Source organism: Dermochelys coriacea, chromosome 1, assembly GCF_009764565.3.
Source record: "Dermochelys coriacea isolate rDerCor1 chromosome 1, rDerCor1.pri.v4, whole genome shotgun sequence".
NCBI lineage: Eukaryota > Metazoa > Chordata > Testudines > Dermochelyidae > Dermochelys > Dermochelys coriacea.
The window spans coordinates 52,507,316-52,528,828 of NC_050068.2; the positions used below are offsets into that span (position 1 = coordinate 52,507,316).

The window sequence follows — 21,513 nt, forward strand, 5'->3', positions numbered from 1 at the left end:
CTGATCATGATAATATCTATGTATTTTCACAATATTTATTATTAAACATTTTCGTCTAACTAAATATTTTCACTCAGTAGAAATAGAAGACATTTTGTGACTGTTTTGTAGGGTGAATTTTTGCCATTTTCATCAAATATATTATTAGACAATATATTTTGTAGTAGTTCACCAGCTTTATAGATAGTCATAGATATCATCTGGCAAATAATAGCAACATTTATTGACTAATTTATTTGCTAAATTTTTTTGAATATTTATCCAGTACTAATTGAATACAGCTTTGAAAAAACTGCAAGCAGAATAACATACATAATACTAATCTTAATTAAATTATGATGCTATACATTTTTGTTGTCTTGTTGTACAAAAAACCAGGTATTTTTTTGAAAGGACTCTGTATAATGTCATCCTAAGAACTGTAGTAATATGTTGGCACAGTGGTAATCTTGTGAAAGTCTCTGTAATTCCCATGACACAAATAGGATTTCAATGAAATGGAATGAAAATCCAAGAAATAATGCAAGCCGTATTTCTTCAGAAACTGGAGGCCTAATCTCTTTAAAATAAGGTTATACTATAGAATACTTTTTAAAAAAAAGGCCATAGAGAATAACTCATGGAAAGTTTTTGATGCGATGGTGTGTTGGTCTTTATAAAATGCCAAAATGGAAAGTTCATAGTCATAGATTTTAAGACCAGAAGGGACCACGCATCATCCTGCATGGCTACGTCTACACTGCAAGCTAGGGCTGTGATTCCTCTGCTTGTGTTTACACACTTGTGCTAGCTCTCGTTAAGCTAGTGAGAATATAAGTAGTATTGTAGCATGGGTAACAGCAGCGGAGCGGAGCTAAGCTAGGCCAAGTGCATGCCAGCCAGTTTAGCATGGCTCAGCCATGCCTCCACGCTAGCTCAGAGAGAGCTAGTGCAAGTATGTGTACACGAGTGGGGGGGGTGTCACACCCTTATCTCATAGTGTAGACATAGCCTATTAATGAAGTGACAAATGCCTAGATGATCCTAGCAAGTATCCTGTGCCCTATGCTGCAGAGGAAGCAAAAACAAACAAAAAAAAGCCCATGGGCACTACCAATCTGACCTGGGGGGAAATCTCTTCCCATCTCCCCTTCCCCAGCATGGGGGCCAGCAGACTGCCAAAGTTTACTCTTCTCAGGCCTAACTTGGGATCTAAGGGTGGGTCTACTAATTACTAACACCTTAACCATGCTAACCTAGGTAGGAAGGGTGAGAGAAATGGTTGTCCGCAGACCAAGACTGGCACACCCATTGAACAAGACACAGAAAGCATGCTGCAGCCTCATCCTAAGATAGTGGTAACTGGGCTGAATAGAGCTCACTAAAGCTTGCAAGGAAATGTTAGGCAATGGAAATATGCAGATAGGCCTTTTTTGTTTTATGCCTTTGCTCTGCGTACTTCATACTGTTTGTTATGAAGATGTTGTTTTAGAGTCGCTTTAATCAGCTAGTTGGTCCCAGGCTCCCAGAGGGCTTGCAGATGCCAAATTCAGCTAAGCCTGTTTCATTATTATGTTGGGAAACAGGGAGGCTGGAGCCCAGAGACCCAGTCTAAGTGTGGTTAATACCACATAGTTACACCCAAGGAGGTAAAGATAGCCAGAGTACCCTCGAGGGCCTAAATTGCAGCTTGCTCAGTAACCATGACAATTTTATATCAGTGTAATTATCCACATTTTTCTTTCACTGAAAACACTTCTTCCTACTGACTTAAGTGAGCCAACAATCACACTTTATAGCCTAGCCTTGCAGAAGGGTGTATTTGATGATCTGCTAGGTCTGTTCCAGGACCTTATTTCTGTCCTAAGTTCCTTCTTTCCACATTTTCAGCTTTGTGTTTTCTTTCATCCTATTCTATATGTTCAGAAGAATATCCCCCATGCTTCCCCACAATTCCTGTGTACCAATTGTCCTTTTCTTTCAAATTCTTCTCTAAAAAAAAGTTCTTGAAGCTTTCCTACTCTGATCTCAACTCTAACAACTGAAACTATATTTTTGCTTATTTCTGTGTTTGGGCCAACACAGAAGAAGTTTCTTCTGGCTTGACATGTGAGAGGTCATTGTCCATTGACTCCTGTGGCTATGTTACTATGATGACACCTGTTTCATGCACTGTTATCTGCTAAAGTTTGGGGTTGGGGTATACTGGCTGAACTGTTTTGTTGATCCGTCTGTAGAGGCAAAGTTACCGATGGTTTAAATGAATGGACTCATTGGTAGCTGGTGGGACATCATTTTTTCCTCATGACTATCAGTAGCGTTCCCCCTCAATGCCAGCTCCCTTTTCTCATCCTCACAGATTACCTTGTTTTATAGATGACACAGTATGGGTGAACCAAGAGTTGAGATGGGTAGAGTAATGGTTGCAAAGATTTTGTTCTGAGCCTGACAGCTTGAGACAATGAGGCCTTTGGTAACATTGTTTTTTGTGTGTGTTTTTTAATTGCGGGGTGGGAGGGAACAGGGGTTGCACATGGATAAACTTTTTCACAAGCTATATTAGGTATAGACTTACTGTCAGTCTCAAGAACTCTTGCCATTGCAACTGTTTCTCCATACATGTGTAATATGAGCCTTGAAAAGAAGATTCCTCATACTTTCTCCCACAAAGTGCTGTGAGGTTGTGATAGTACTATAAATGATCTTTATCTACTTTTTTTATCTCTGAGGGAGTTCCTCTGTAGACCCCAGCATCATTTGTAATAAGTGAAAATGTTATAGGAGATGTAGAGAGTTATAGGAAATGTGAGTTGTAGTGGCTAATGTTTTGGGCAAGTAGGTGCATGTGTGCACACACAGATCACATAGAGTTTGATTTTTCTAAATTTAGAAGTTTTGAGAAGAAGACAGAATCTTGCTTTGACAGCTGGAAAAAAAATCCCATCGAAAGGGTGTATATAGTACAGTTGGGTATATACATTCTGTACTAAACTAAGCATTCAAAATGAATGGCACATTTTAGCTCCATTTAAGGAAATGAAAATGTTGAAATAAGTTCCCCTTAATATAATCTATACCATATATGTTGGTGTATTATCTAAAGTGGAAGTAAATAAAACTACATACTTTAGTGAATAGTGAAGGTATTTGCTTGAAGGCATCAAAAAAATTGTGAGAGACAAAGAGATACAAAAAAAAAACACTTCTCCAGAGTAAGACTGTTTGTTACCATTTTAAGAATTAGGTAAATTGGGATGTGAGTCGTTGAAGCAGAAAGCAGGGGACAGCTGTGGTCTGGCTTTGCTCCTTCTCCTCCTCCCCTCTTGTGGAAAAGATATCAGTCCCTCTTCATCAATTCCCCTATCTGGAATCTTCTGTAAGCTCCTGCCCAGATCCCCTTTCCCTCACAGGTCTCTCTCAGCTTCTTGGAGGCAGGCAGAAGAGCAGAGGTCTCAAAGTTGCAGGCCATGAGCTCCTATCTTGCAAAACACACCAGACTATGCAGGTCAGTGTGACAGGGAGGCTGAACCAGCTGGACTGTGGAACATACAGTTGAGAGCTTAGGGGAAATGTGCTAAACCTGTCCTTTTCTTGGGCAGCCTCCACCAGCAGAGCTCATATACAGCCCTGCCAAGAGTTTAAAGCTGTCCTCCTGCCAAGGCATAAAGTCAGTGGAGCTATGCTGATATACAACCACTGAGGATCTGGTCCCCAGTTTTAAAGGGCACCCAACATATTAAGTCACCATATAAATTCCTAGATAAAGATACTATATTAGTCCAGTAAGACTAAATGGTCTATCAGGTGCTGACAGCATAACTACCCTTGTCAGTCACTAGTCAATTGACAAAGGACTGCTATGGAGTGTTTTAGGGCCTGATCCATAGCCCCTTGAATTCAGTGGGAGACTTTCTGTTGACTTCATGGGGCTATGGATTATGTACTTACAGAGTTTGCTGCTAAAACCTGATGTAACGCTGACAGACCCTGGTCGTTGGTGGGCAGGATTAAACCTGGGACCTCTGGATTTTAGTGCATGAGACTCTACTGCATGAGCTAAAAGCCAGCTGGCTGTTAGCTAAGGCTGTAGAGCAGACTTATTTAACTCTCTCTAAGGGCAGATCTTGGCGGGTAGTGATCAATCTATTGGGGATCGATTTATCGTGTCTCATCTAGATGCAATAAATCGATCCCCAAATGCGCTCCCTGTTAACTCCGGAACTCCAGCTCGCAAGAGATGGAAGCGGAGTTGACGGGGGAGCGGCAGCGGTCAACTCACCGCCGTCCTCACGGGCACGTAAGTCGACCTAAGATACGCCGACTTCAGCTACACTATTCACGTAGCTGAAGTTGCGTATCTTAGATTGACTCCCACCCTCCCAGTGTAGATTAGGGCTAAGTGGTCTCGGTGCCACTAGATGGGTCAGAACACCACATCACCACACACATACACATTAAGTTTAGGATAAACTCCATATGCTAAGTGGGAAAAAGAAAAAAATATACCTGTTTATATGAATGCATTTGTTTAAAAGTTACACTGGGGAATCTTAAGAATATTTAGAATTTGCCCTGTCACAAAAGGGTTTACTTACAAATAAAAAGAAGCATAATTCAGCCAGTTTTTAATGAGTATTTGTTTGAAAACAGAAGAATAATAGCACATCTAATGACTCCTCTTAAACCTTGGTTCTGCAAAATTAAGGCACCTTGAAGAAATGTTTTTTTTCTTTCTTCTCAAATAGTTGCATTCCAATATTTGACATAAAAATATTGCAAAAGGCAAATGACTTAAACATTTTATGAGTACAAAACTGGAGTTATAAAAAATGACATAATTTACAAACAAATCCACATTAGTACCAGACATTAGCAAAGCATGTTTGATATAAAAGCTTTCATATCAAGCCCCAATTATTGTTATGCTTTTCCATGCAGAGGTAACAGTTTGCATGCATTTTATTTATCCCTTATGCTTTAACAATTCAAGGGCTCATTCTTACTTAAAATGTTATCCCTTTAGTATCTTAAGTTTTGTGTTTGCTATAGGATTCCTATAATAGGAATTATTTTTAGTTATGAAAATGTCACCAGCACAATCCTACACCAAATAAATTTTAGGAAATTCATTTGTGATTTTCTTTTAGAAAGTCCTTTAGCCATATTACCAGGAAATGTTTGAATATGTAATGCAGAACTAGATGATACATTTAATATATGGTATAATTGTTAATTTAAAAAAGGTAACGTTGTTGGTGTCATAATGACATTAAAAACATGATGAAAGTTGACATCAAATGCATGATATTACTGAACCAAAAGTGCTAGGTTTATAGAGCTCTCCCTAGATTACCCATCATCAAGTCACCAAAACTATATATTTCTAGAAATGATCTAATTTCATGTATATTTCTCATTTATAAGAAATAATAAAATTTACATTCTGAAATGTTCCCTGCTCAGTTTGAGCCCAATTCTGTAAACACTTATTACCAGGCATAGGGTGAAATCCTGGCTCCACTGACGTCAATGGGAGTTTTGCTATTGACTTCTGCGTGGCCAGCATTTCACCCTAAATAATGCTTACTACCAAGAGAGGTCTCATTTACTTTAATAGACTACTCATGCTAGTGGGCACTAAGCCCAGTAGTGAATGTTTACACAATCAAACCCTTTGTGTGGGCTCATGGTTCAGTTTATACTTGATTAGCAAATGACACATTCCTTTTGATTTTATTTTAAAACAACTTCTTTTCCTCTCAAAGATCAGGCTATTCATTTTTAGTTCTATGGACTCTATCTCACTGGAAAGCTCTAAGGACGAACTAGCCTTGTCCTTCTCCGTGGCGTTCCTAGTGGCAAAACATAACAGAAGAAAGTTATTTGCAAATATAATGGATAGTCAATAGGTCAGTAAAGTATTCAAAAAATTAGTTTGTCCTAAATCCGTCCTTGCTCCTTCAAATAGCCCAATGGAAATTAACAGATCTGGCTTTGAACTTCATGGACATCTACTCATTTGATAATAGGCTACACTAAAACCCTGGATCCAAATACCCCCAAACTTTGAGAATAGTTGGAATCTAGACCTCTCTTAATCCCATATCTAGTTTTAGTGGGACAAATCCTGAGACCCTTACACAGTTATTATTTATTCCTTATGCCAGCAAAATTTTTAATGACTTCACCATATCAGTGCTCCAGGCCAAATGCAACCCAACTATCTTCCAGTGATGCCCATCTGCTACTCCAGTAAAAGCTGACAATGTTACACAAACCCAACTGAGGACATCATTTAGAGACAATGGGCTTCCACTAGTGTAGCCAAGGGTATGACTGGCTTATATTTGCTTCTGCTGCCAATTCATGAGAAACAAAGTATCTAGCTTGACTTTCAGGTGTCACATTGAGTTGCAGGCCTGGCAGTTAGCAAAGTAAAAAGCATCCTTTTACTTATCAAGCAACCAAGGCTGATATCAAATTTGTGAAACACAATAAAGATGGAACTCCACAATGCCATTTTTATAAAGCCTGTTTTCAGAGTGGAAGTACTGGTTAATACCTTTTCATATTCAACCTTTGTTTCAATAAATGAAATGGGCAACCCTGTTTATACAGAGCACAAAGTCCCTAGGAGTTGTTTTTCAGGCATATTAGTGTTTTAAAAAAACATTAACATTACCAACCCTTGCAAAAGAACACAGTGAAAAATGACTACCGTTCTTTTTACTGGAATATATTTTAGTCTCAGGAAAGGTTTATTGTCTTAACATATGCTTAGAAAAAGTATAATATGAAAATGCTTCCTTTCCTGTACCTTGTGCTTTTTTGGGTGGTTTTGGTCTCCTTGCTGGTGCTTCTACAAAATAGAAATATTGCAGTCAGGAATGATTTATAAACAAGTATTTGAATTAGAGTTCAATTCTAATTCAAATCAATAGCTGATTTGAAAATCATATCTTAAAAAATGAAGTCAACACTGCTGTAGGTATTTAATAAGTTCGGGATTATTGATGACCTGCAACACAAAGGCTTGTACTAAGAAAAAATAATAAAACATTGTCATTTTGTTCATTCTACAAATCATAACAAAAAAATCCTTTAAAAATACAGAATTATCCCTAATGTGAGTTAGGATGACTGTGCTGCTGACAAGCTATTTTTTCCTGGAAAGGGTAGCAAATTGATAACTTATTGATATTGAAGATAAACATAAGACCTGTACTGTTTTTTATAGTTCTTGAAGATGAACTATCCCTGAGATGCTAGTTGGAAATTCCAAATAACCATGTACAGTGAAGTCAGTATTGTGATGTTGCAGCACCATTGTATTTACAATTTAGATTCCCAGAATTCCTTTCTTTTGAGATGAGACGCTTACAGGTAATATGTTGGAGAGGCACTCTTAATTAATAGACTTGTAGGTGATTTTCAAAATATCCATTTGATCTGTGACTCTACAGGCATTTGCTAAATGTTGTAACCCACATCTGTAGATTAGTGCAAGAAAATATAAATATGAGAAAAATTCCAGAGGAAGAAAAACGAATATTCTCTGACATCCTCACTGCAGATCTTGCCACTGATATTACATGCATAACACATGGTCTTAAGTGCAAGCCTCATCATGCTAATCAGGTCCCCTTTTAGGGACATATCCTCCCAGCTGAGGTTGCTCACTAAATTAAGTTACATCAGCTATTAGGCTCATAGCTACTGGGCATCTCTCTCACTGATGGAAGATCAGACTTCTCTGCCTTCCCTGTCCTGCTTATCACTGAAGTTATACACATAATGCTCCACATCTTCTTTGTGTATGATCAAACCCAGAGTTTATTGCGCACCATTATGCAGTATATGTCCTATAAGTATCTATACCGGGGTGGCCAAACTTACTGACCCGCCGAACCACATACAAAGATCTTCAGATGTTTGAGAGCTGGGACGTGCCTGCCAGGGCTCAGGGCTGTGGGAAGGGAAGTGTTGGGACTCCAGCCCCACGGGAGGTGCCTGCAAGGGCTTGGAGCTTCAACCCTGCTTCTGATAAAGCCCTAAGCCCCTTCTCCCTGCTGGGCAGAAGCCCTGAGCTCCTCCAGCCCCAAGTTTGGTAGGTGGAGAATGGGGGGAGGAGTATGGGGAGTTTTGCAAGCCACACTTTAACTATAAAAGAGCCACATGCAACCCACATGCAACAAAAGAGCCATGATTTGGCCACCCCTAATCTATACAGATGTATCATGAGTCCTGTAAACACAAATACGGCACTTCATTTTGAACAATTAAAATGTGACTATTTATGTAAAAAAACAATCAAACAAACAAAATCCTCTGGAATATTGTAAATTTATCCTCTGAATTTCTTTCACGTTTGCAAAATCCATTAAGTTAACATAAATTGAAAATATAGTTGAAACAAATTAATTTCTTGGTACTTCAGATAACATGAGAAACTTCATTCACCAGAAGCTATATTTGTTTCTATGTATCCTATATCTGGAATGTGAACAGTTAAGAAATATATAAACTTTAGCAACGGATCTTGAATGATTAGAAATGCTAATTCAAAGAGGACATACACAAATATCACAAGAAATTACTGCTTTGTTTTAACTCACAGTAGGTACTGTTAGGTGAGCAACTTATAAGTAACTGCAAGTTAAACTAGAACATCTAAATTCAGCCCAGGCATAAGCCAGGAATGAACGTGGTCCCTAAGAATTTCATTGCATAGTCCAGTGATTCTCAGCCTTTTTAATACTGGGATCCCACTGGAACCACAGGTGCTGGAACTAGGAGTCCCACTGCATCCCCTGGCTTGAAGTGGTTTCCATCATATACAGGGTTTACAGTTTGGTTCAATAGCTCTCAGCACCCCCACTATACAGATTGTTCCAGAACACCTAATTGGAACCTCCTTCCCATTTAACAATATGAGAAGGGAAGAATGGTTGCAACCCACCACCTGTTTATGTCCCCTCCCCTCCCCCCCTCCCAGGGATTCTGACCCCGCAGTTGATAACTCCTAGCATAATGGATGGACATTGAAACAGGAAACAAACTAAAGTTACTGAGAACTTACATATTCTTCTCATAGTGCTGCTCACAAAAAAGGCAGTAAGTTTATTATGCTCATTTTTCAGTATTCTTGCCTAAATTTTGCAGCTAGATCTTTTTCTTTGCCTACTACACATGGCAATTAATTTATTTATGATGAGCCTCAAAATAAACTTTGAAATGACTCTCTGCAATGTCAGCGTATGATCAAATCCTTTAAAAAATTGTCAAAACTCTCCCTGCTAAAACTTAGTTTCAGAGCTAAACAACTTATGTGCACAGGCACTATAAAACCCCACCTGGGATGATCGCTGCAGATGAAGATGGTCTCAGTGCTTTTGCATTATTAGACAAACTAACCTTCCAGGTGGACTTCCTTGATTTCTCTCTCGATAATCTGTGGCTCTCCCTCAATTACTTTAGTAACCTTGGTGTACTCAGTTCCAGCTATGATAAGCATTAAAAACAAATGAGTTAAATCTGGGATAGCATTTTTCAATATGAAGGGTGCCTGGACAGGACACATTTCATTCTGGGGGCATAGTGGTGAGCAGGATGCCTTGTTATAAGCATCATACAATCCTGCCAATTTTCTCAGCCCTGACACTGGGGAGTCTCCTTCTCTAGGGCTGAACTGGGGCTTTGTTTCAGCAAAGCCTGCCAAGTGCAGAAAGCTCTGCTGGATTATACATAATTTTATAACAGCCCACTAGAGAGCATGTTGCTTTGCTCAAAGGCAAGACATACATTTGTGACTGGACTCAGGTTTGTTCAAGTGCTTGGGGAATTCTCTGTTGTAAAACAGAAGTGCTCTGATGCAGTCAGAGGAAGCAGGGAGCCATCACCACCGTTATTACAGAAGCCACAATGCAGCATGTGTAGCTATTCTTCTTGGCTAGAACTACTGTACTGTGGTGCAAAAGACTTGATTAAAACATGGAAAAGTGTAGAGAAGACTAAAGAAAAACAGATAATCCGCTCATTTGATCCATTACATAAAGCAAGAGGCTTTTACTAACCACCTTATGATAGCAAGGAGAAGAAAAGAATTCAAGAGACTATGTTGTATTACCCAATTTATTACTAATACTCAATGTATCACCATTATATAAATCTGTAGAGTCATATAGATTTAGAGATTAACTGTATTTAATTGCAGAGCTTGATAATTTAGGGCAATAGCTAGATACCGAAGAGATCCAAGGTGTCAGGCCACTCTAATTCACAATAGTAGAGCTTTGCAGACCCCTAGGGTGTAAATTCAGCATTTTTTACTTCTGCACCCCCACTGTAGACAATTGAATTTAGTTCAGTGCTTCTAATTTGTCTGCTATATCTTTTGTAATTTTTCAATTTAATTTTAAAATAGCTTTAACTGAATTTAGTGCAGATAAAAGGTAAAAGATGAGTAGCCCTGGGGACTTTACTACTAATATGTGTACACTATATTCAGCAGTAATGCAAGCTTTCCCACACTGTCCTAATCACAGTTCCTTAAATCATGACCTAGAGAAGCTTATGAGTAAAGATAATGCAGCAGTTCAGGCTCCATGACCAGTCCTTTGCTTACCTGCTGAGTCTACCAGTTAAGATAAGGTAGACCAATGAGTGTTAACTGTGATGGTTTTACTTTATAAAAGAGCTAAGGGCTATATCCTGCAGCCTTTTCTAAATCCTTGCTTAGGCAAATGTTTAAGTCCCAGACTTCAAAGGTATTTAGGTGCCTAATTCCAATGGGAAGTTAGGCATCTAAATGCCTTTGAGAATCTGAGCCTAGTTGAATTTGTCCATAGGATTAGCTCCAGGATTGTTTGTGACCTACTTCACTGACTTCCAGACTTGTCATTAATAAAAAGATGACAAGAAGAAATGGATTCAATTAATCTAAATCAGAGGTTTTACTGTATGACTCGAGAAACAGACAAATATCCTTTCGAGTTTATTAGTCAGGCCAATACTAAATTTCCCCAGAATACTTGAATTCTTTTTCACTATCACCTTTGCTACTATAGGTAGTTGTTCTAATCTATGCAATAAGCAGAATACATTCCGTATTTATAGATAAAGAAATAATTTAATATGCACACATTTTTCTACTTTTTTTCTACATCCACTGGTTATTTATTGCTAAAACTGTTAGAATTGAGAGAGAGAGGAAGAGAGAGAGAATTATTACCAGGAACGCTATACTTGAAGAGAATTAAAGTTAATATTTTGACTCACATTACCTGTCAGTATTTAAAGAGAGATGCTAAACATGCCTTTGATTGTTAACTTGAGGGCAATGAATATTCATTTCTGGATAACAGAAAAGCGTAATGGATTTGTCCTCTTGTAACACTTTCCATTTCATTAATGTTTCTAAAAGTTAACGATTTCCTGGAAAAAAGTTTGCAGCTAATGGAATAAATCTTCATTGCTCCCGTAGGTTTGAATTAGGTAACATTTTAAAGACTAAAAAACAAACAAGCTTCTATTTGTTCATTATCAATGTGAGCATGAAAATTGGCTGTTCAAAGTTTGCCATTTTATAGTTCAGGAGGCCTTTTTCTTCATTTTTTTTGGTAGATTTATATTTAAACTAGACCAGCTAGGTCAATCTTTAAAATGTTAAGAGATCAAATTGTCTGAGAGAGGTTTCAATCACCAGAACCTGTTATGTAGAGGTTAGTTGTCATACACTCACTAACCTCCCTGCAGGAGTCTTTTGATTTCTTCATCTTCAAGTAAATGACCATCCCCTTCAATGAATTTGGTCACCTTGGTAACCTCTGAGAGGATACATGTTTACGGCATAAAGTTGATTTACATAAGACATTCAGAATTCTAAATTACATTACATTACATTAACGAACCAAGCTGAATAACTACAAAATCCATTTATTATAAGAAGTTCCATGCCAAACATCTGGTTATCATCATGACAGAAAAGCAATCATTTTGATCAGTTCTCGGTATACAGTATACATGAGCAGTTCCACTTAAAATGAATTGCATATTGAGACAGGTACCAATGATGGGTCATTTGTAGTATGTCTTTCACAGCTGCTTCTGGGACTTCTTTTCTTGTCTTGATGTGGAACTCAACATGTTGAAAAATAAAGCTCTCTACTGCATTTCAAGCACATGTTTATATAGATCCAAACAAGCCTCAACTATGAGGTTCAGATTTCAGGAACCCTACATCTTTATAATAGATCAAATAATAGATCAGATCTGAGTGCTCCTAAATTTTGGATTGTTTAATCTCTAGCTCTGAATTTGTGGCTTGGGCCCACCTTGTATATGTATATATATGTAAAATTATAAAATGCATAATTTCCAATAATTAAATACCTGGGTGGCTCTCATGGTGCCTACATTTTTCTTTGAGAAGACAAATACTAACCTTCTTCAAGCAATTTCTTCAAATTTTCCTCTGTATCTCCTCTACCACCCGCAGTAATTCGGGTATATTTAATTTCAGGACCTGAAACAAAGTTTAAAAGAGGCAGCATTGAAACAAAGACTACACTATTGCATTTTAATGTATTTTCTCCTATGAAACATGTAGTATGTTTTTTGTCTTTAACAGAAGCATCATGTTCAAAATTATAATTAAAGATGACCCCAAAATGCAATATTGAGATCTCCACCCACTCTCCCAAGGTACTTAGTTAGATTCCTAAAAGCCTAAGTTCCATTTTCAAAATGGGAATTAGAAGCCTAAATCACATAAGTGCTTTTGAAAATTTTACCCACCATGCCTATAATTTTTACTTAATTAATGATTTATTATACATTAATTTATTTTAAATGCTAGTAATACATTACTTGCTAATATTAAAATTTTAAATTTAATTCTGGAGATGTTGCCATCTTCCCAAATTTTGCTTTTATTTGAATTACTGATAAAATTGTCCTTTCCATAGAAGTAATGTGAACTTTTTTATCCCTTTTCCTCAGAAATCTTATCTTGAAAATGGACCCATTTTTTAAAAACTAAAAAATAATACTAATAGTTAATAATAAAAACCCACCATGGCATACATTAGTGAAATGTTTGCAAAAGACACTCCTTTTTGAAATATAGAAACATGCTGACTTTTGATACTTCTACATTGTGTTTAAAATATTGCATACACATCTGTGTACAACCCACAGCCAGAAGCTGGCCTTCTGAAGGAGTAGTGGGAAGGGCTTAAGAATTTTGGGTGGCATTCACCTTTCTGTACAGTGCACCACAAGAGCCAGAGTGGGTCTTCAGAAATGCATAGATTGGCCTGGTGCAGAAAGGTAAATTTCAGCCAGTGTGACTAGAAAGGTGCTTCACATAGTTTACCTTGAATAATTCTCTCTTCTGTCACTTCTTTTTCAGTCACTTCCACAGGATGTCCATCAATGATTTTGGTGTATGTTTTAATAATAGGCTCTATAATGATATTTTAAAAATTCAAAGAGACATTACCTCTCTGTACTTATATTTCCTCTCTTCTACCCTTTATTTGTCTTTTCTATTTAGATAGTAAACTCTTGAGGCAGTACCTGTTTCTTACTATGCATCTAGCACCATGGGGTCATGATCTTGATTGGGACCCCTAAGTGCTACTGTAATACAAATTAATAATACTAAGAAGAATGGCCCTATGGAGTTGGCCTCAGTGCTTGGATCTGGATCAGGATCTATGCTTCCCTCAAGTCCAGGGATGGTCATATCCAAAGTTTTGGTTGAGGCCCATATTAGTTGGAAACAATTCAAGGATCTGGGAAAGTGGGCGGAAATGCCAATGTCCACTGGAAAGTGGAAGTGGATGAAAGTGATCTTGAAATAATAGAGATCATGATTCTAAGGAATGTTAGGAGGGAAAACTGTAGCATAAAGATAATGGATTTCAAGAAAACAGACTTTAGCAAACTCAAGGAGATGATAGATAAGCTCCCATAGGAAACAAGTCTAAGGGGAAAAACAGTTTGAGAGAGTTGGCTGTTTTTCAAAGAGACGATAATAAGGGCACAAGAGCAAACTATCCCACAGCATCGGAAAGATAGGAAGTATGGCAAGAGACCACCCTGGCTTAACCAGGAGATTTTCAATTATCTTAAACTTTAAAAAGTCCTACAAAAAGTGGAAACTCGGTCTAATCATGAAGGATGAATATAAACAAACAACACAAACATGAAAGGTCAAGGCACAAAATGAGATTAAATTAGCTAGAGACACAAAATGTAACAAGAAAATATTCTACAAATACATTAGAAGCAAGAGGTAGACCAAGGACAGGATAGGCCCATTACTCAATGATGGGGGTGGGAAACAATAACGGAAAATATGGAAATGGAAGAAGTGCTAAATGACATTTTTGTTTCAGTTTTCACCAAAAAAGGTTAGTGGCAATTGGATGTCAAACATAGTGGAAATGAAGTAGGATCTGAGGGTAAAATAGCGAAAGAACAAGTTAAAAATTACTTAGACAAGCTAGATGTCTTCAAGTCGGCATGGCCTGATGCACCGCTACAGACTAGGGACCGAATGGCTCGGCAGCAGTTCTGCGGAAAAGGACCTAGGGGTGACAGTGGACGAGAAGCTGGATATGAGTCAGCAGTGTGCCCTTGTTGCCAAGAAGGCCAATGGCATTTTGGGATGTATAAGTAGGGGCATAGCGAGCAGATCGAGGGACGTGATCGTTCCCCTCTATTCGACACTGGTGAGGCCTCATCTGGAGTACTGTGTCCAGTTTTGGGCCCCACACTACAAGAAGGATGTGGATAAATTGGAAAGAGTACAGCGAAGGGCAACAAAAATGATTAGGGGTCTAGAGCACATGACTTACGAGGAGAGGCTGAGGGAGCTGGGATTGTTTAGTCTGCAGAAGAGAAGAATGAGGGGGGATTTGATAGCTGCTTTCAACTACCTGAAAGGGGGTTTCAAAGAGGATGGCTCTAGACTGTTCTCAATGGTAGCAGATGACAGAACGAGGAGTAATGGTCTCAAGTTGCAATGGGGGAGGTTTAGATTGGATATTAGGAAAAACTTTTTCACTAAGAGGGTGGTGAAACACTGGAATGCGTTACCTAGGGAGGTGGTAGAATCTCCTTCCTTAGAGGTTTTTAAGGTCAGGCTTGACAAAGCCCTGGCTAGGATGATTTAACTGGGACTTGGTCCTGCTTTGAGCAGGGGGTTGGACTAGATGACCTTCTGGGGTCCCTTCCAACCCTGATATTCTATGATTCTATGATTCTATGAAATACACCCTACAGTATTCAAGGAACTGACTGAGGAGATATCTGAGCCACTAGTGATTATCTTCAAAAGATCATGGAAGACGGGAGAGATTCCAGAGGATGAGAAGAGGGTGAATATAGTGCCAATCTATAAAAAAGGGGAATAAAGACAACCTGGGGAATTACAGACCAGTCAGCTTAACTTCAGTACCCAGAAAGATAATGGAGCAAATAATTAAGCAATCAATTTGCAAACATCTCTAGAAGATAGTAAGGTGACAAGTACATGGATATGTCAAGAACAAGTCATGTCAAACCAACCTAATAGCTTTCTTTGACAGAGTAATACGCCTTGTGAATTGGGAAAAAGTGGTAGATGTGGTATATCTTGACTTTAGTAAGGCATTTGATATGGTGTCACATGACCTTCCCATAAACAAACGAGGGAAATATAGCCGAGATCGAGCTACTGTAAGGTGGGTGCATAACTGGTTGGGAAACCATTCCTAGAGAGTAGTTATCAGTGGTTCACAGTCAAGCTGGAAGGGCATATAGAGTGGGGTCCCACAGGGATCAGTCCTGGTTCTGGTTATGTTAAATATCTTCATAAATTATTGAGATAATGGCTTAGAGAGTTCACTTATAAATTTTGCAGATTATACCAAGCTGGGAGGGGTTCCAAGTGCTTTGGAGGATACGATTACAATTCAAAATGATCTGGATGAACTGGAGAAATTGTCTGAAGTAAATAGGATGAAATTCAATAAAGACAAATGCACAGTACTCCACTTAGGAAGGAACACATACAAAATGGGAAATGACTGTTTAGAAAGGAGTACTGCAGAAAGGGATTTGAGAATTATAGTGGATTGCAGGATAAATATGAATCAACAGTGTAACACTTTTGCAAAAAACCAAATATCATTCTGGGGTGTATTAGCAAGAATGTTGTAAACAAGTCATGAGAAGTAATTCTTCTACTCTCTTCCATGCTGATAAGACCTCATCTAGAGTATTGTACCCAGTTCTGTGCACCATCAGGAAAGATGTGGAAAAACTGGAGAAAGTCCAGAGGAGAGCAACAAAAATGATTAAAGGTCTAGAAAACATGACCTATGAGGAAAGACTGAAAATACTGGGTTTGTTTGGCTGGAGAAGAGATGATTGAGTTGGACATGATAACAGTTTTCAAGTACATAAAAGTTTGTTACAAGGAGGAGGGTGAAAAAATTGTTCTTGTTAATCTCTGAGGATAGGAGAAGCAGCAATGGGCTTCAATTGCAGCAAGGGCAGTCAGGTTGGACATTAGGAGAATCTTCCTAACTGTCTAGGTAATTAAGTACTGGAAGAAATTGCCAAGGGAGATTGTGGAATCACCATCTTTGGAAGTTTTTAAGAACAGGTTAGATGAACACCCGTCAGGAACTGTCTAGTTATTACTTCTGCTTTGAATGCAGGGGGTGGACTAGATGACCTATTGAGGTCCTTTCCAGTTCTTCGCTTCTAAGATTCACTTCTATATCAAAACATTTTCACTTTCTATCACGTCTACCTACTGCACTTTAGAAGGCAGGTCAACAGCCACCAAACACAATTAAATTGAGACAGATGGCAACCCAGCACGTAAAGTGCTGGAAACATAACATCAGACACAGTAAGGAGTCCAGTGGCACCTTAAAGACTAACAGATTAATTTGGGCATAAGCTTTTGTGGGCTAGAACCGACTTCATCGGATGCATGGAGTGAAAATTACAGATGCAGGCATTATTATACTGACACATGAAGAGAATGGAGTTACCTCACAAGTGGTTCTCCACTTCTATTCCCCTCTCTTCATGTGTCAGTATAATAATGCCTGCATCTGTAATTTTCACTCCATGAATCCAATGAAGTGGGTTCTAGCCCGTGAAGCTTATGCCCAAATAAATCTGTTAGTCTTTAAGGTGCCACTGGACTCCTTGCTGTTTTTGTGGATACAGACTAACATGGCTACCCCCTGATACTTGATCAGATTTGGGAAGAGTTAAGAAAAATCTGTAACCAGTAGGAATTAAATGCTACTATGTTTCCTGAATGAAATAATAAAAGCAAATCCGATGACTCATAAAAACCCACATGGCTCTTAAAGGAAATAAAACCTGACTTCGAACTATAAAGTTTTCATAAGTACTCTGGCTAATAAAGTCTAGCTGCAGAAAGTTTATTCACCTCCATGAATCACTTTAGTTATTGTCTCGCCTTCTCTGAACAATTTTAATTCTGGTTCCCTTTCGATCACTCTCGTGCCTGGAAAAAAAATATAATATTCAAAACAGCTGAGATAGAAAAGGCATTAACACCCTCCACTCAAAAACCATAACATATAATATTCCATTCTGATTATTTATTGTTATAATAATACATTTGGATAATGCCAGAGATTTATATGAGAAAATAAAACTAAGTATGTCCATTCATGAGAACAACTGTATAACCTTGCATTTTCTCTCTCATACCAGTTGGAGTCATAATATCCCTCAGCCTGTTGTATATTGGGAGTTTAAAGATTTGTTGACTAGCCTCTGTCCCGTCTATGGCAAAATCATCTCCTCGGGATCTGCCTTCCTGGGTATAAGTTGGGACACATATCCTCTTTGGCATTGTCTCCACTTCTTGGAACCCTATAGATGCTTCTGCACCAGAGCTCTGCATGGAACGAGCTCTGTGGAGATTTGGGAGGTGGGCTGGGGCAAAGGAGGACTCCTGACTCTCTTCATGGCACTGTCTCCTGCTAACCATTCAGATACCCAGTTAATTCTGCTTCAATCAACCTTACCTCCTTGTCGGATCTCTCTGCAGCTTCCACTGTGCAGCCAATGGTAGCATATCTCAAGCAGAGCCATAGTGGAGGCCAATGGAGCAGCCTGTAGGGACTGGTGTGGTACGGACACCTGTCAGTGCAGGTGGCTATTGTCTTTGCAGCTCAGGGGGTGAGGTGCCCATAAATCCCCATCCCAATCAGTTAGTATTTTAAAGCCATTTTATACTGACTACAATAACTACACATGATTTAAGATAGCAAAGAACCAGGTCCCAAAGTCTGATTGAGGGAGGCAGAGTTTGAGTATCTGGCTCAGACTCATCTCTAACTGTAAGGCAGCAGTTGAATAATGCATGACTAAGTTTAAAACACAACATCAGTGCAGTTTCTTTACAGAGTATTATGGTGTTCCCAAAAGGGAGATGTGTTTTTGCACCTCCCCTTACTATGTTTTTGGTGCTAATAGCATGATATAGTCCTTAACCTTATTAGTTGACATTTATTATACAATTCCTCTCTTTGTAACAGATATCAGAGGGGTAGCCATGTTAGTCTGTATCCAAAACAAATATGCCCAAATAAATCTTGTTAGTCTTTAAGGTGCCACCTGGACTCCTCATTGTTTTAATAACAGATAGTCACCTTCTTTTTTTAAAAAAGTTGACCTTCCATAGAAGTTGATTCCATAAGAAGGTTTTTTTATGATTATTAATCAAGATTCACCTGACATTGTGTTTTCATACAGGTTGGTTTATTGTCAAGTGGTTAAAACAATACAGTCCAGACTTGCTGGACCTCCTATATGTTTGTAATAGGAGGTGATGCACAGGGTCCTAGATTAGCCTTTAGCTAGTTAAATAACTAGCTAAATGAACCTCAATCTAGAGCACACTGGTGCATCACAAAACATATAGCTCTGTTAATAAATCCTACCTTGAGTAACTTTTCGAATTGTTGCACCACCAACTACTTTCGTGATTTTTCTACCTGGTTTTTCTGACAAACATACATACATATTTTAGTGACCACATCAATAACAGCTATGCTCAGTTGTTGCTGCTTTAAATTTAGAGGAATTTTTGCATTTTAATTTTGGGCATATTAAACAAGTACATAATAACACAATGTAATAGAATTTAATCACACAACTCAATACAATTATTCATAAAGTTATGTGGTGTTTTTTAAAACTCTGCTCCTTTTAACATTAATCTGCTTTGTTTTTTGTCAGACTAGTGCAATCAAAATATGTGGCACATAGAGGGTTGCATAAAGCAGTACTTTTCTGCTTAGTTCAGGATGGGTAGCCCACCCTACCCTCTGAAGAGACTTTGGAAGAGTATTTATTTTCACTAAATCCTCCTCTAGCACTATGATCTGTCTAAGACTTCCTGCCATAGCTAGAAAAAGTAACATTTTGGCAACTTTGGGACATTTTTTTAACGACAGTTGCAGGCATTTGTGTCTTTTGGGGACTGAGAGCCAAAACTGGCTTCACCAGGAGTGAGACTCAATGGTGAGACTATGGAAGGAGTCAGAATACTGGCAAACAAAAAGCATGCACTGGGGTATAGCCAGAGGTAGGTACTGCTTTGCCACCCGGTGATAGCTGGCTGGATGAAGTGACTGGTCAATGCTCACTATTTGTACTGTTATTTCATCTTGCTTTGGTGAATGGTTCTGACCTGTGCATCAGACAGTACCAACTCACACCATTTCACATTGTCATTAACTGTGGAATAAGCAAGATCACGACCTTCATGTTGGGAAGAAACTCCCTCAACAACAACAGATAATAACCTTGATAGAAACTTTACAAGCATTTATTTAATCCCTTCTTTGCTGGTTTGACTTCAGCAAATTCTCTTTGGAACATTCCAGTGGGACATGGGGTCTTCCAAGTGATTTGCTGGGTGCCTAAGGAAGCAGCGGAGCTGTGTTCTGCCTTATGTACCGAGTTCATGAGGCAGCATTTAAATGACTGAAGATTTTTTATTCCTTCATAGAATTTATCCAGTAGGGATGAGAGTCATGAGACTTTCAAGAGCACTCAGTGTTGGCTTCATTCTGCTTCCAATGAACTCAATGGGAGTTTTACCTTGGAGTTCAGTAGTAGCAGTATTAGGTCAACACTGAATGCTTTTGAAAATCCCTTCCAAGATTTCTATCCCACTTTCTTTGGTCCCACCATCAATAGGTGCTGACTTCCTCTCTACCCGGGGGTACTCGACTGCCCCTCTGCCCAGGCTCGGCCTTCCCCCAAGCCTCCAATACCACCGTGCCTCTTCCCACCCCCACTCCACCTCTTCTCCCAAGGCCCCACTGCCTCTTCCCACCCCTGCCCCACCTCTTTCCGCCACCTCCCTGGAGTGCTCCCCGTCTCCGCTCCTCTCTCTCCCTCCCAGCTATTCTGTGGTGTGCAGGAGGCACTGGGAGGGAGGGGGAGGAGTTGATCAGTGTGGCCGGCAGTGGGCAAGAGGCACTTTTGCGGGCGGAGGGGAGCTTGGCTGTCGGTGTGTGCTAAGCACCCACTAATTGTTTTCTGTGGGTGCTCCAGCCCTGGATCACCCATGGAGTTGGCTCCTGTGCCAGCACCACTCCCACAGCCTGCAGCACAGGAAAGGAGATCACTCCTGAGAAACAGGGAAAGAAGAGTCCTCCTAAAATGTCCATACCAAATGGCTAGGACCAACATTGTTATTAGTTGAAAAATGGACATCTGTTTTTATGAAAAATGCCGATGTTTTCACTACAAACTGTTTGGAACAAATCCATTTTTGTTCAATGTCCCATTTTTAAAAATGTTAAACAAAACATTATCGAAAACTTCATTTGATTTTTTTTTTTCATTTACTGAAAACTGAGTAATGTTTTTGGTACTTAAAATAACCCAACAAATCTTTAAAACAAGGTACAATTTGTTTTGTTTTGTTTTTGAAATTAAAATGCCAGCCATTTCCCATGACAAAATTTACTTTAGAAAACAGGCCTTTTAAGAAAGATCTTTTTGTTCAGAAAAGTTTGGCCACTTCTAGTTGTTATCTCTGCTTTTGAAGCAACATGTGGAAACCTGGATTTGTTCTGTTCCAAAATTAATTCTATTACATCAATGTATTTCAAGCTGAAAAGGAGCCAGTTTTACCCTCTTTTCTGGTGATGGGCTGGAGGCTGCCTTCAATCACTTTAATATTTGGCTCCACTATAAATTTAGATGCTGAAAGTACAGAAAGTGGAACATGAAGAATGGTTACATAAAAGTATCCAAACAAAGTTGTTCCTTTCTTATGATCTCTTTATAATATGGCTCTTTCAGACTTGGTGTGGCTATAAGGAATCAGATACAATCAGTGTGAAGTACTATATGCAAAAAAAAAAGACTTTTTTAGAGATCTAGAGTAAGAACCTAATCAGTTCTAGTGATTAAGCTGTGACATTATACACATTATACACAGAAGGAAACTATTCAACAGAAAAATCA

General features: G+C 38.8%; 1 protein-coding gene across 11 annotated transcripts in view; it reads right to left on the bottom strand.

Moving 5' to 3' along the window:
• Nucleotides 1-4,587: 4,587 nt before the first annotated feature.
• Nucleotides 4,588-21,513, bottom strand: part of POSTN (periostin) — a 48,588-nt gene continuing 31,662 nt past the window's right edge. The window contains exons 17-25 of one of the 11 annotated variants that reach the window (XM_038377498.2): nt 21,178-21,249; nt 18,969-19,031; nt 17,444-17,521; nt 13,355-13,444; nt 12,422-12,502; nt 11,724-11,804; nt 9,394-9,480; nt 6,797-6,838; nt 4,588-5,831 (exon numbers count right to left, since the gene is read on the bottom strand). In XM_038377498.2, coding sequence (XP_038233426.1) covers nt 5,794-5,831; nt 6,797-6,838; nt 9,394-9,480; nt 11,724-11,804; nt 12,422-12,502; nt 13,355-13,444; nt 17,444-17,521; nt 18,969-19,031; nt 21,178-21,249 — 632 coding nt within the window. In that variant the 3' untranslated portion in view covers nt 4,588-5,793. The remainder of the gene's footprint in view (nt 5,832-6,796; nt 6,839-9,393; nt 9,481-11,723; nt 11,805-12,421; nt 12,503-13,354; nt 13,445-17,443; nt 17,522-18,968; nt 19,032-21,177; nt 21,250-21,513) is intronic. The other 10 variants (XM_038377508.2, XM_043504440.1, XM_043504441.1 and 7 more) reach the window with 10 other exon arrangements.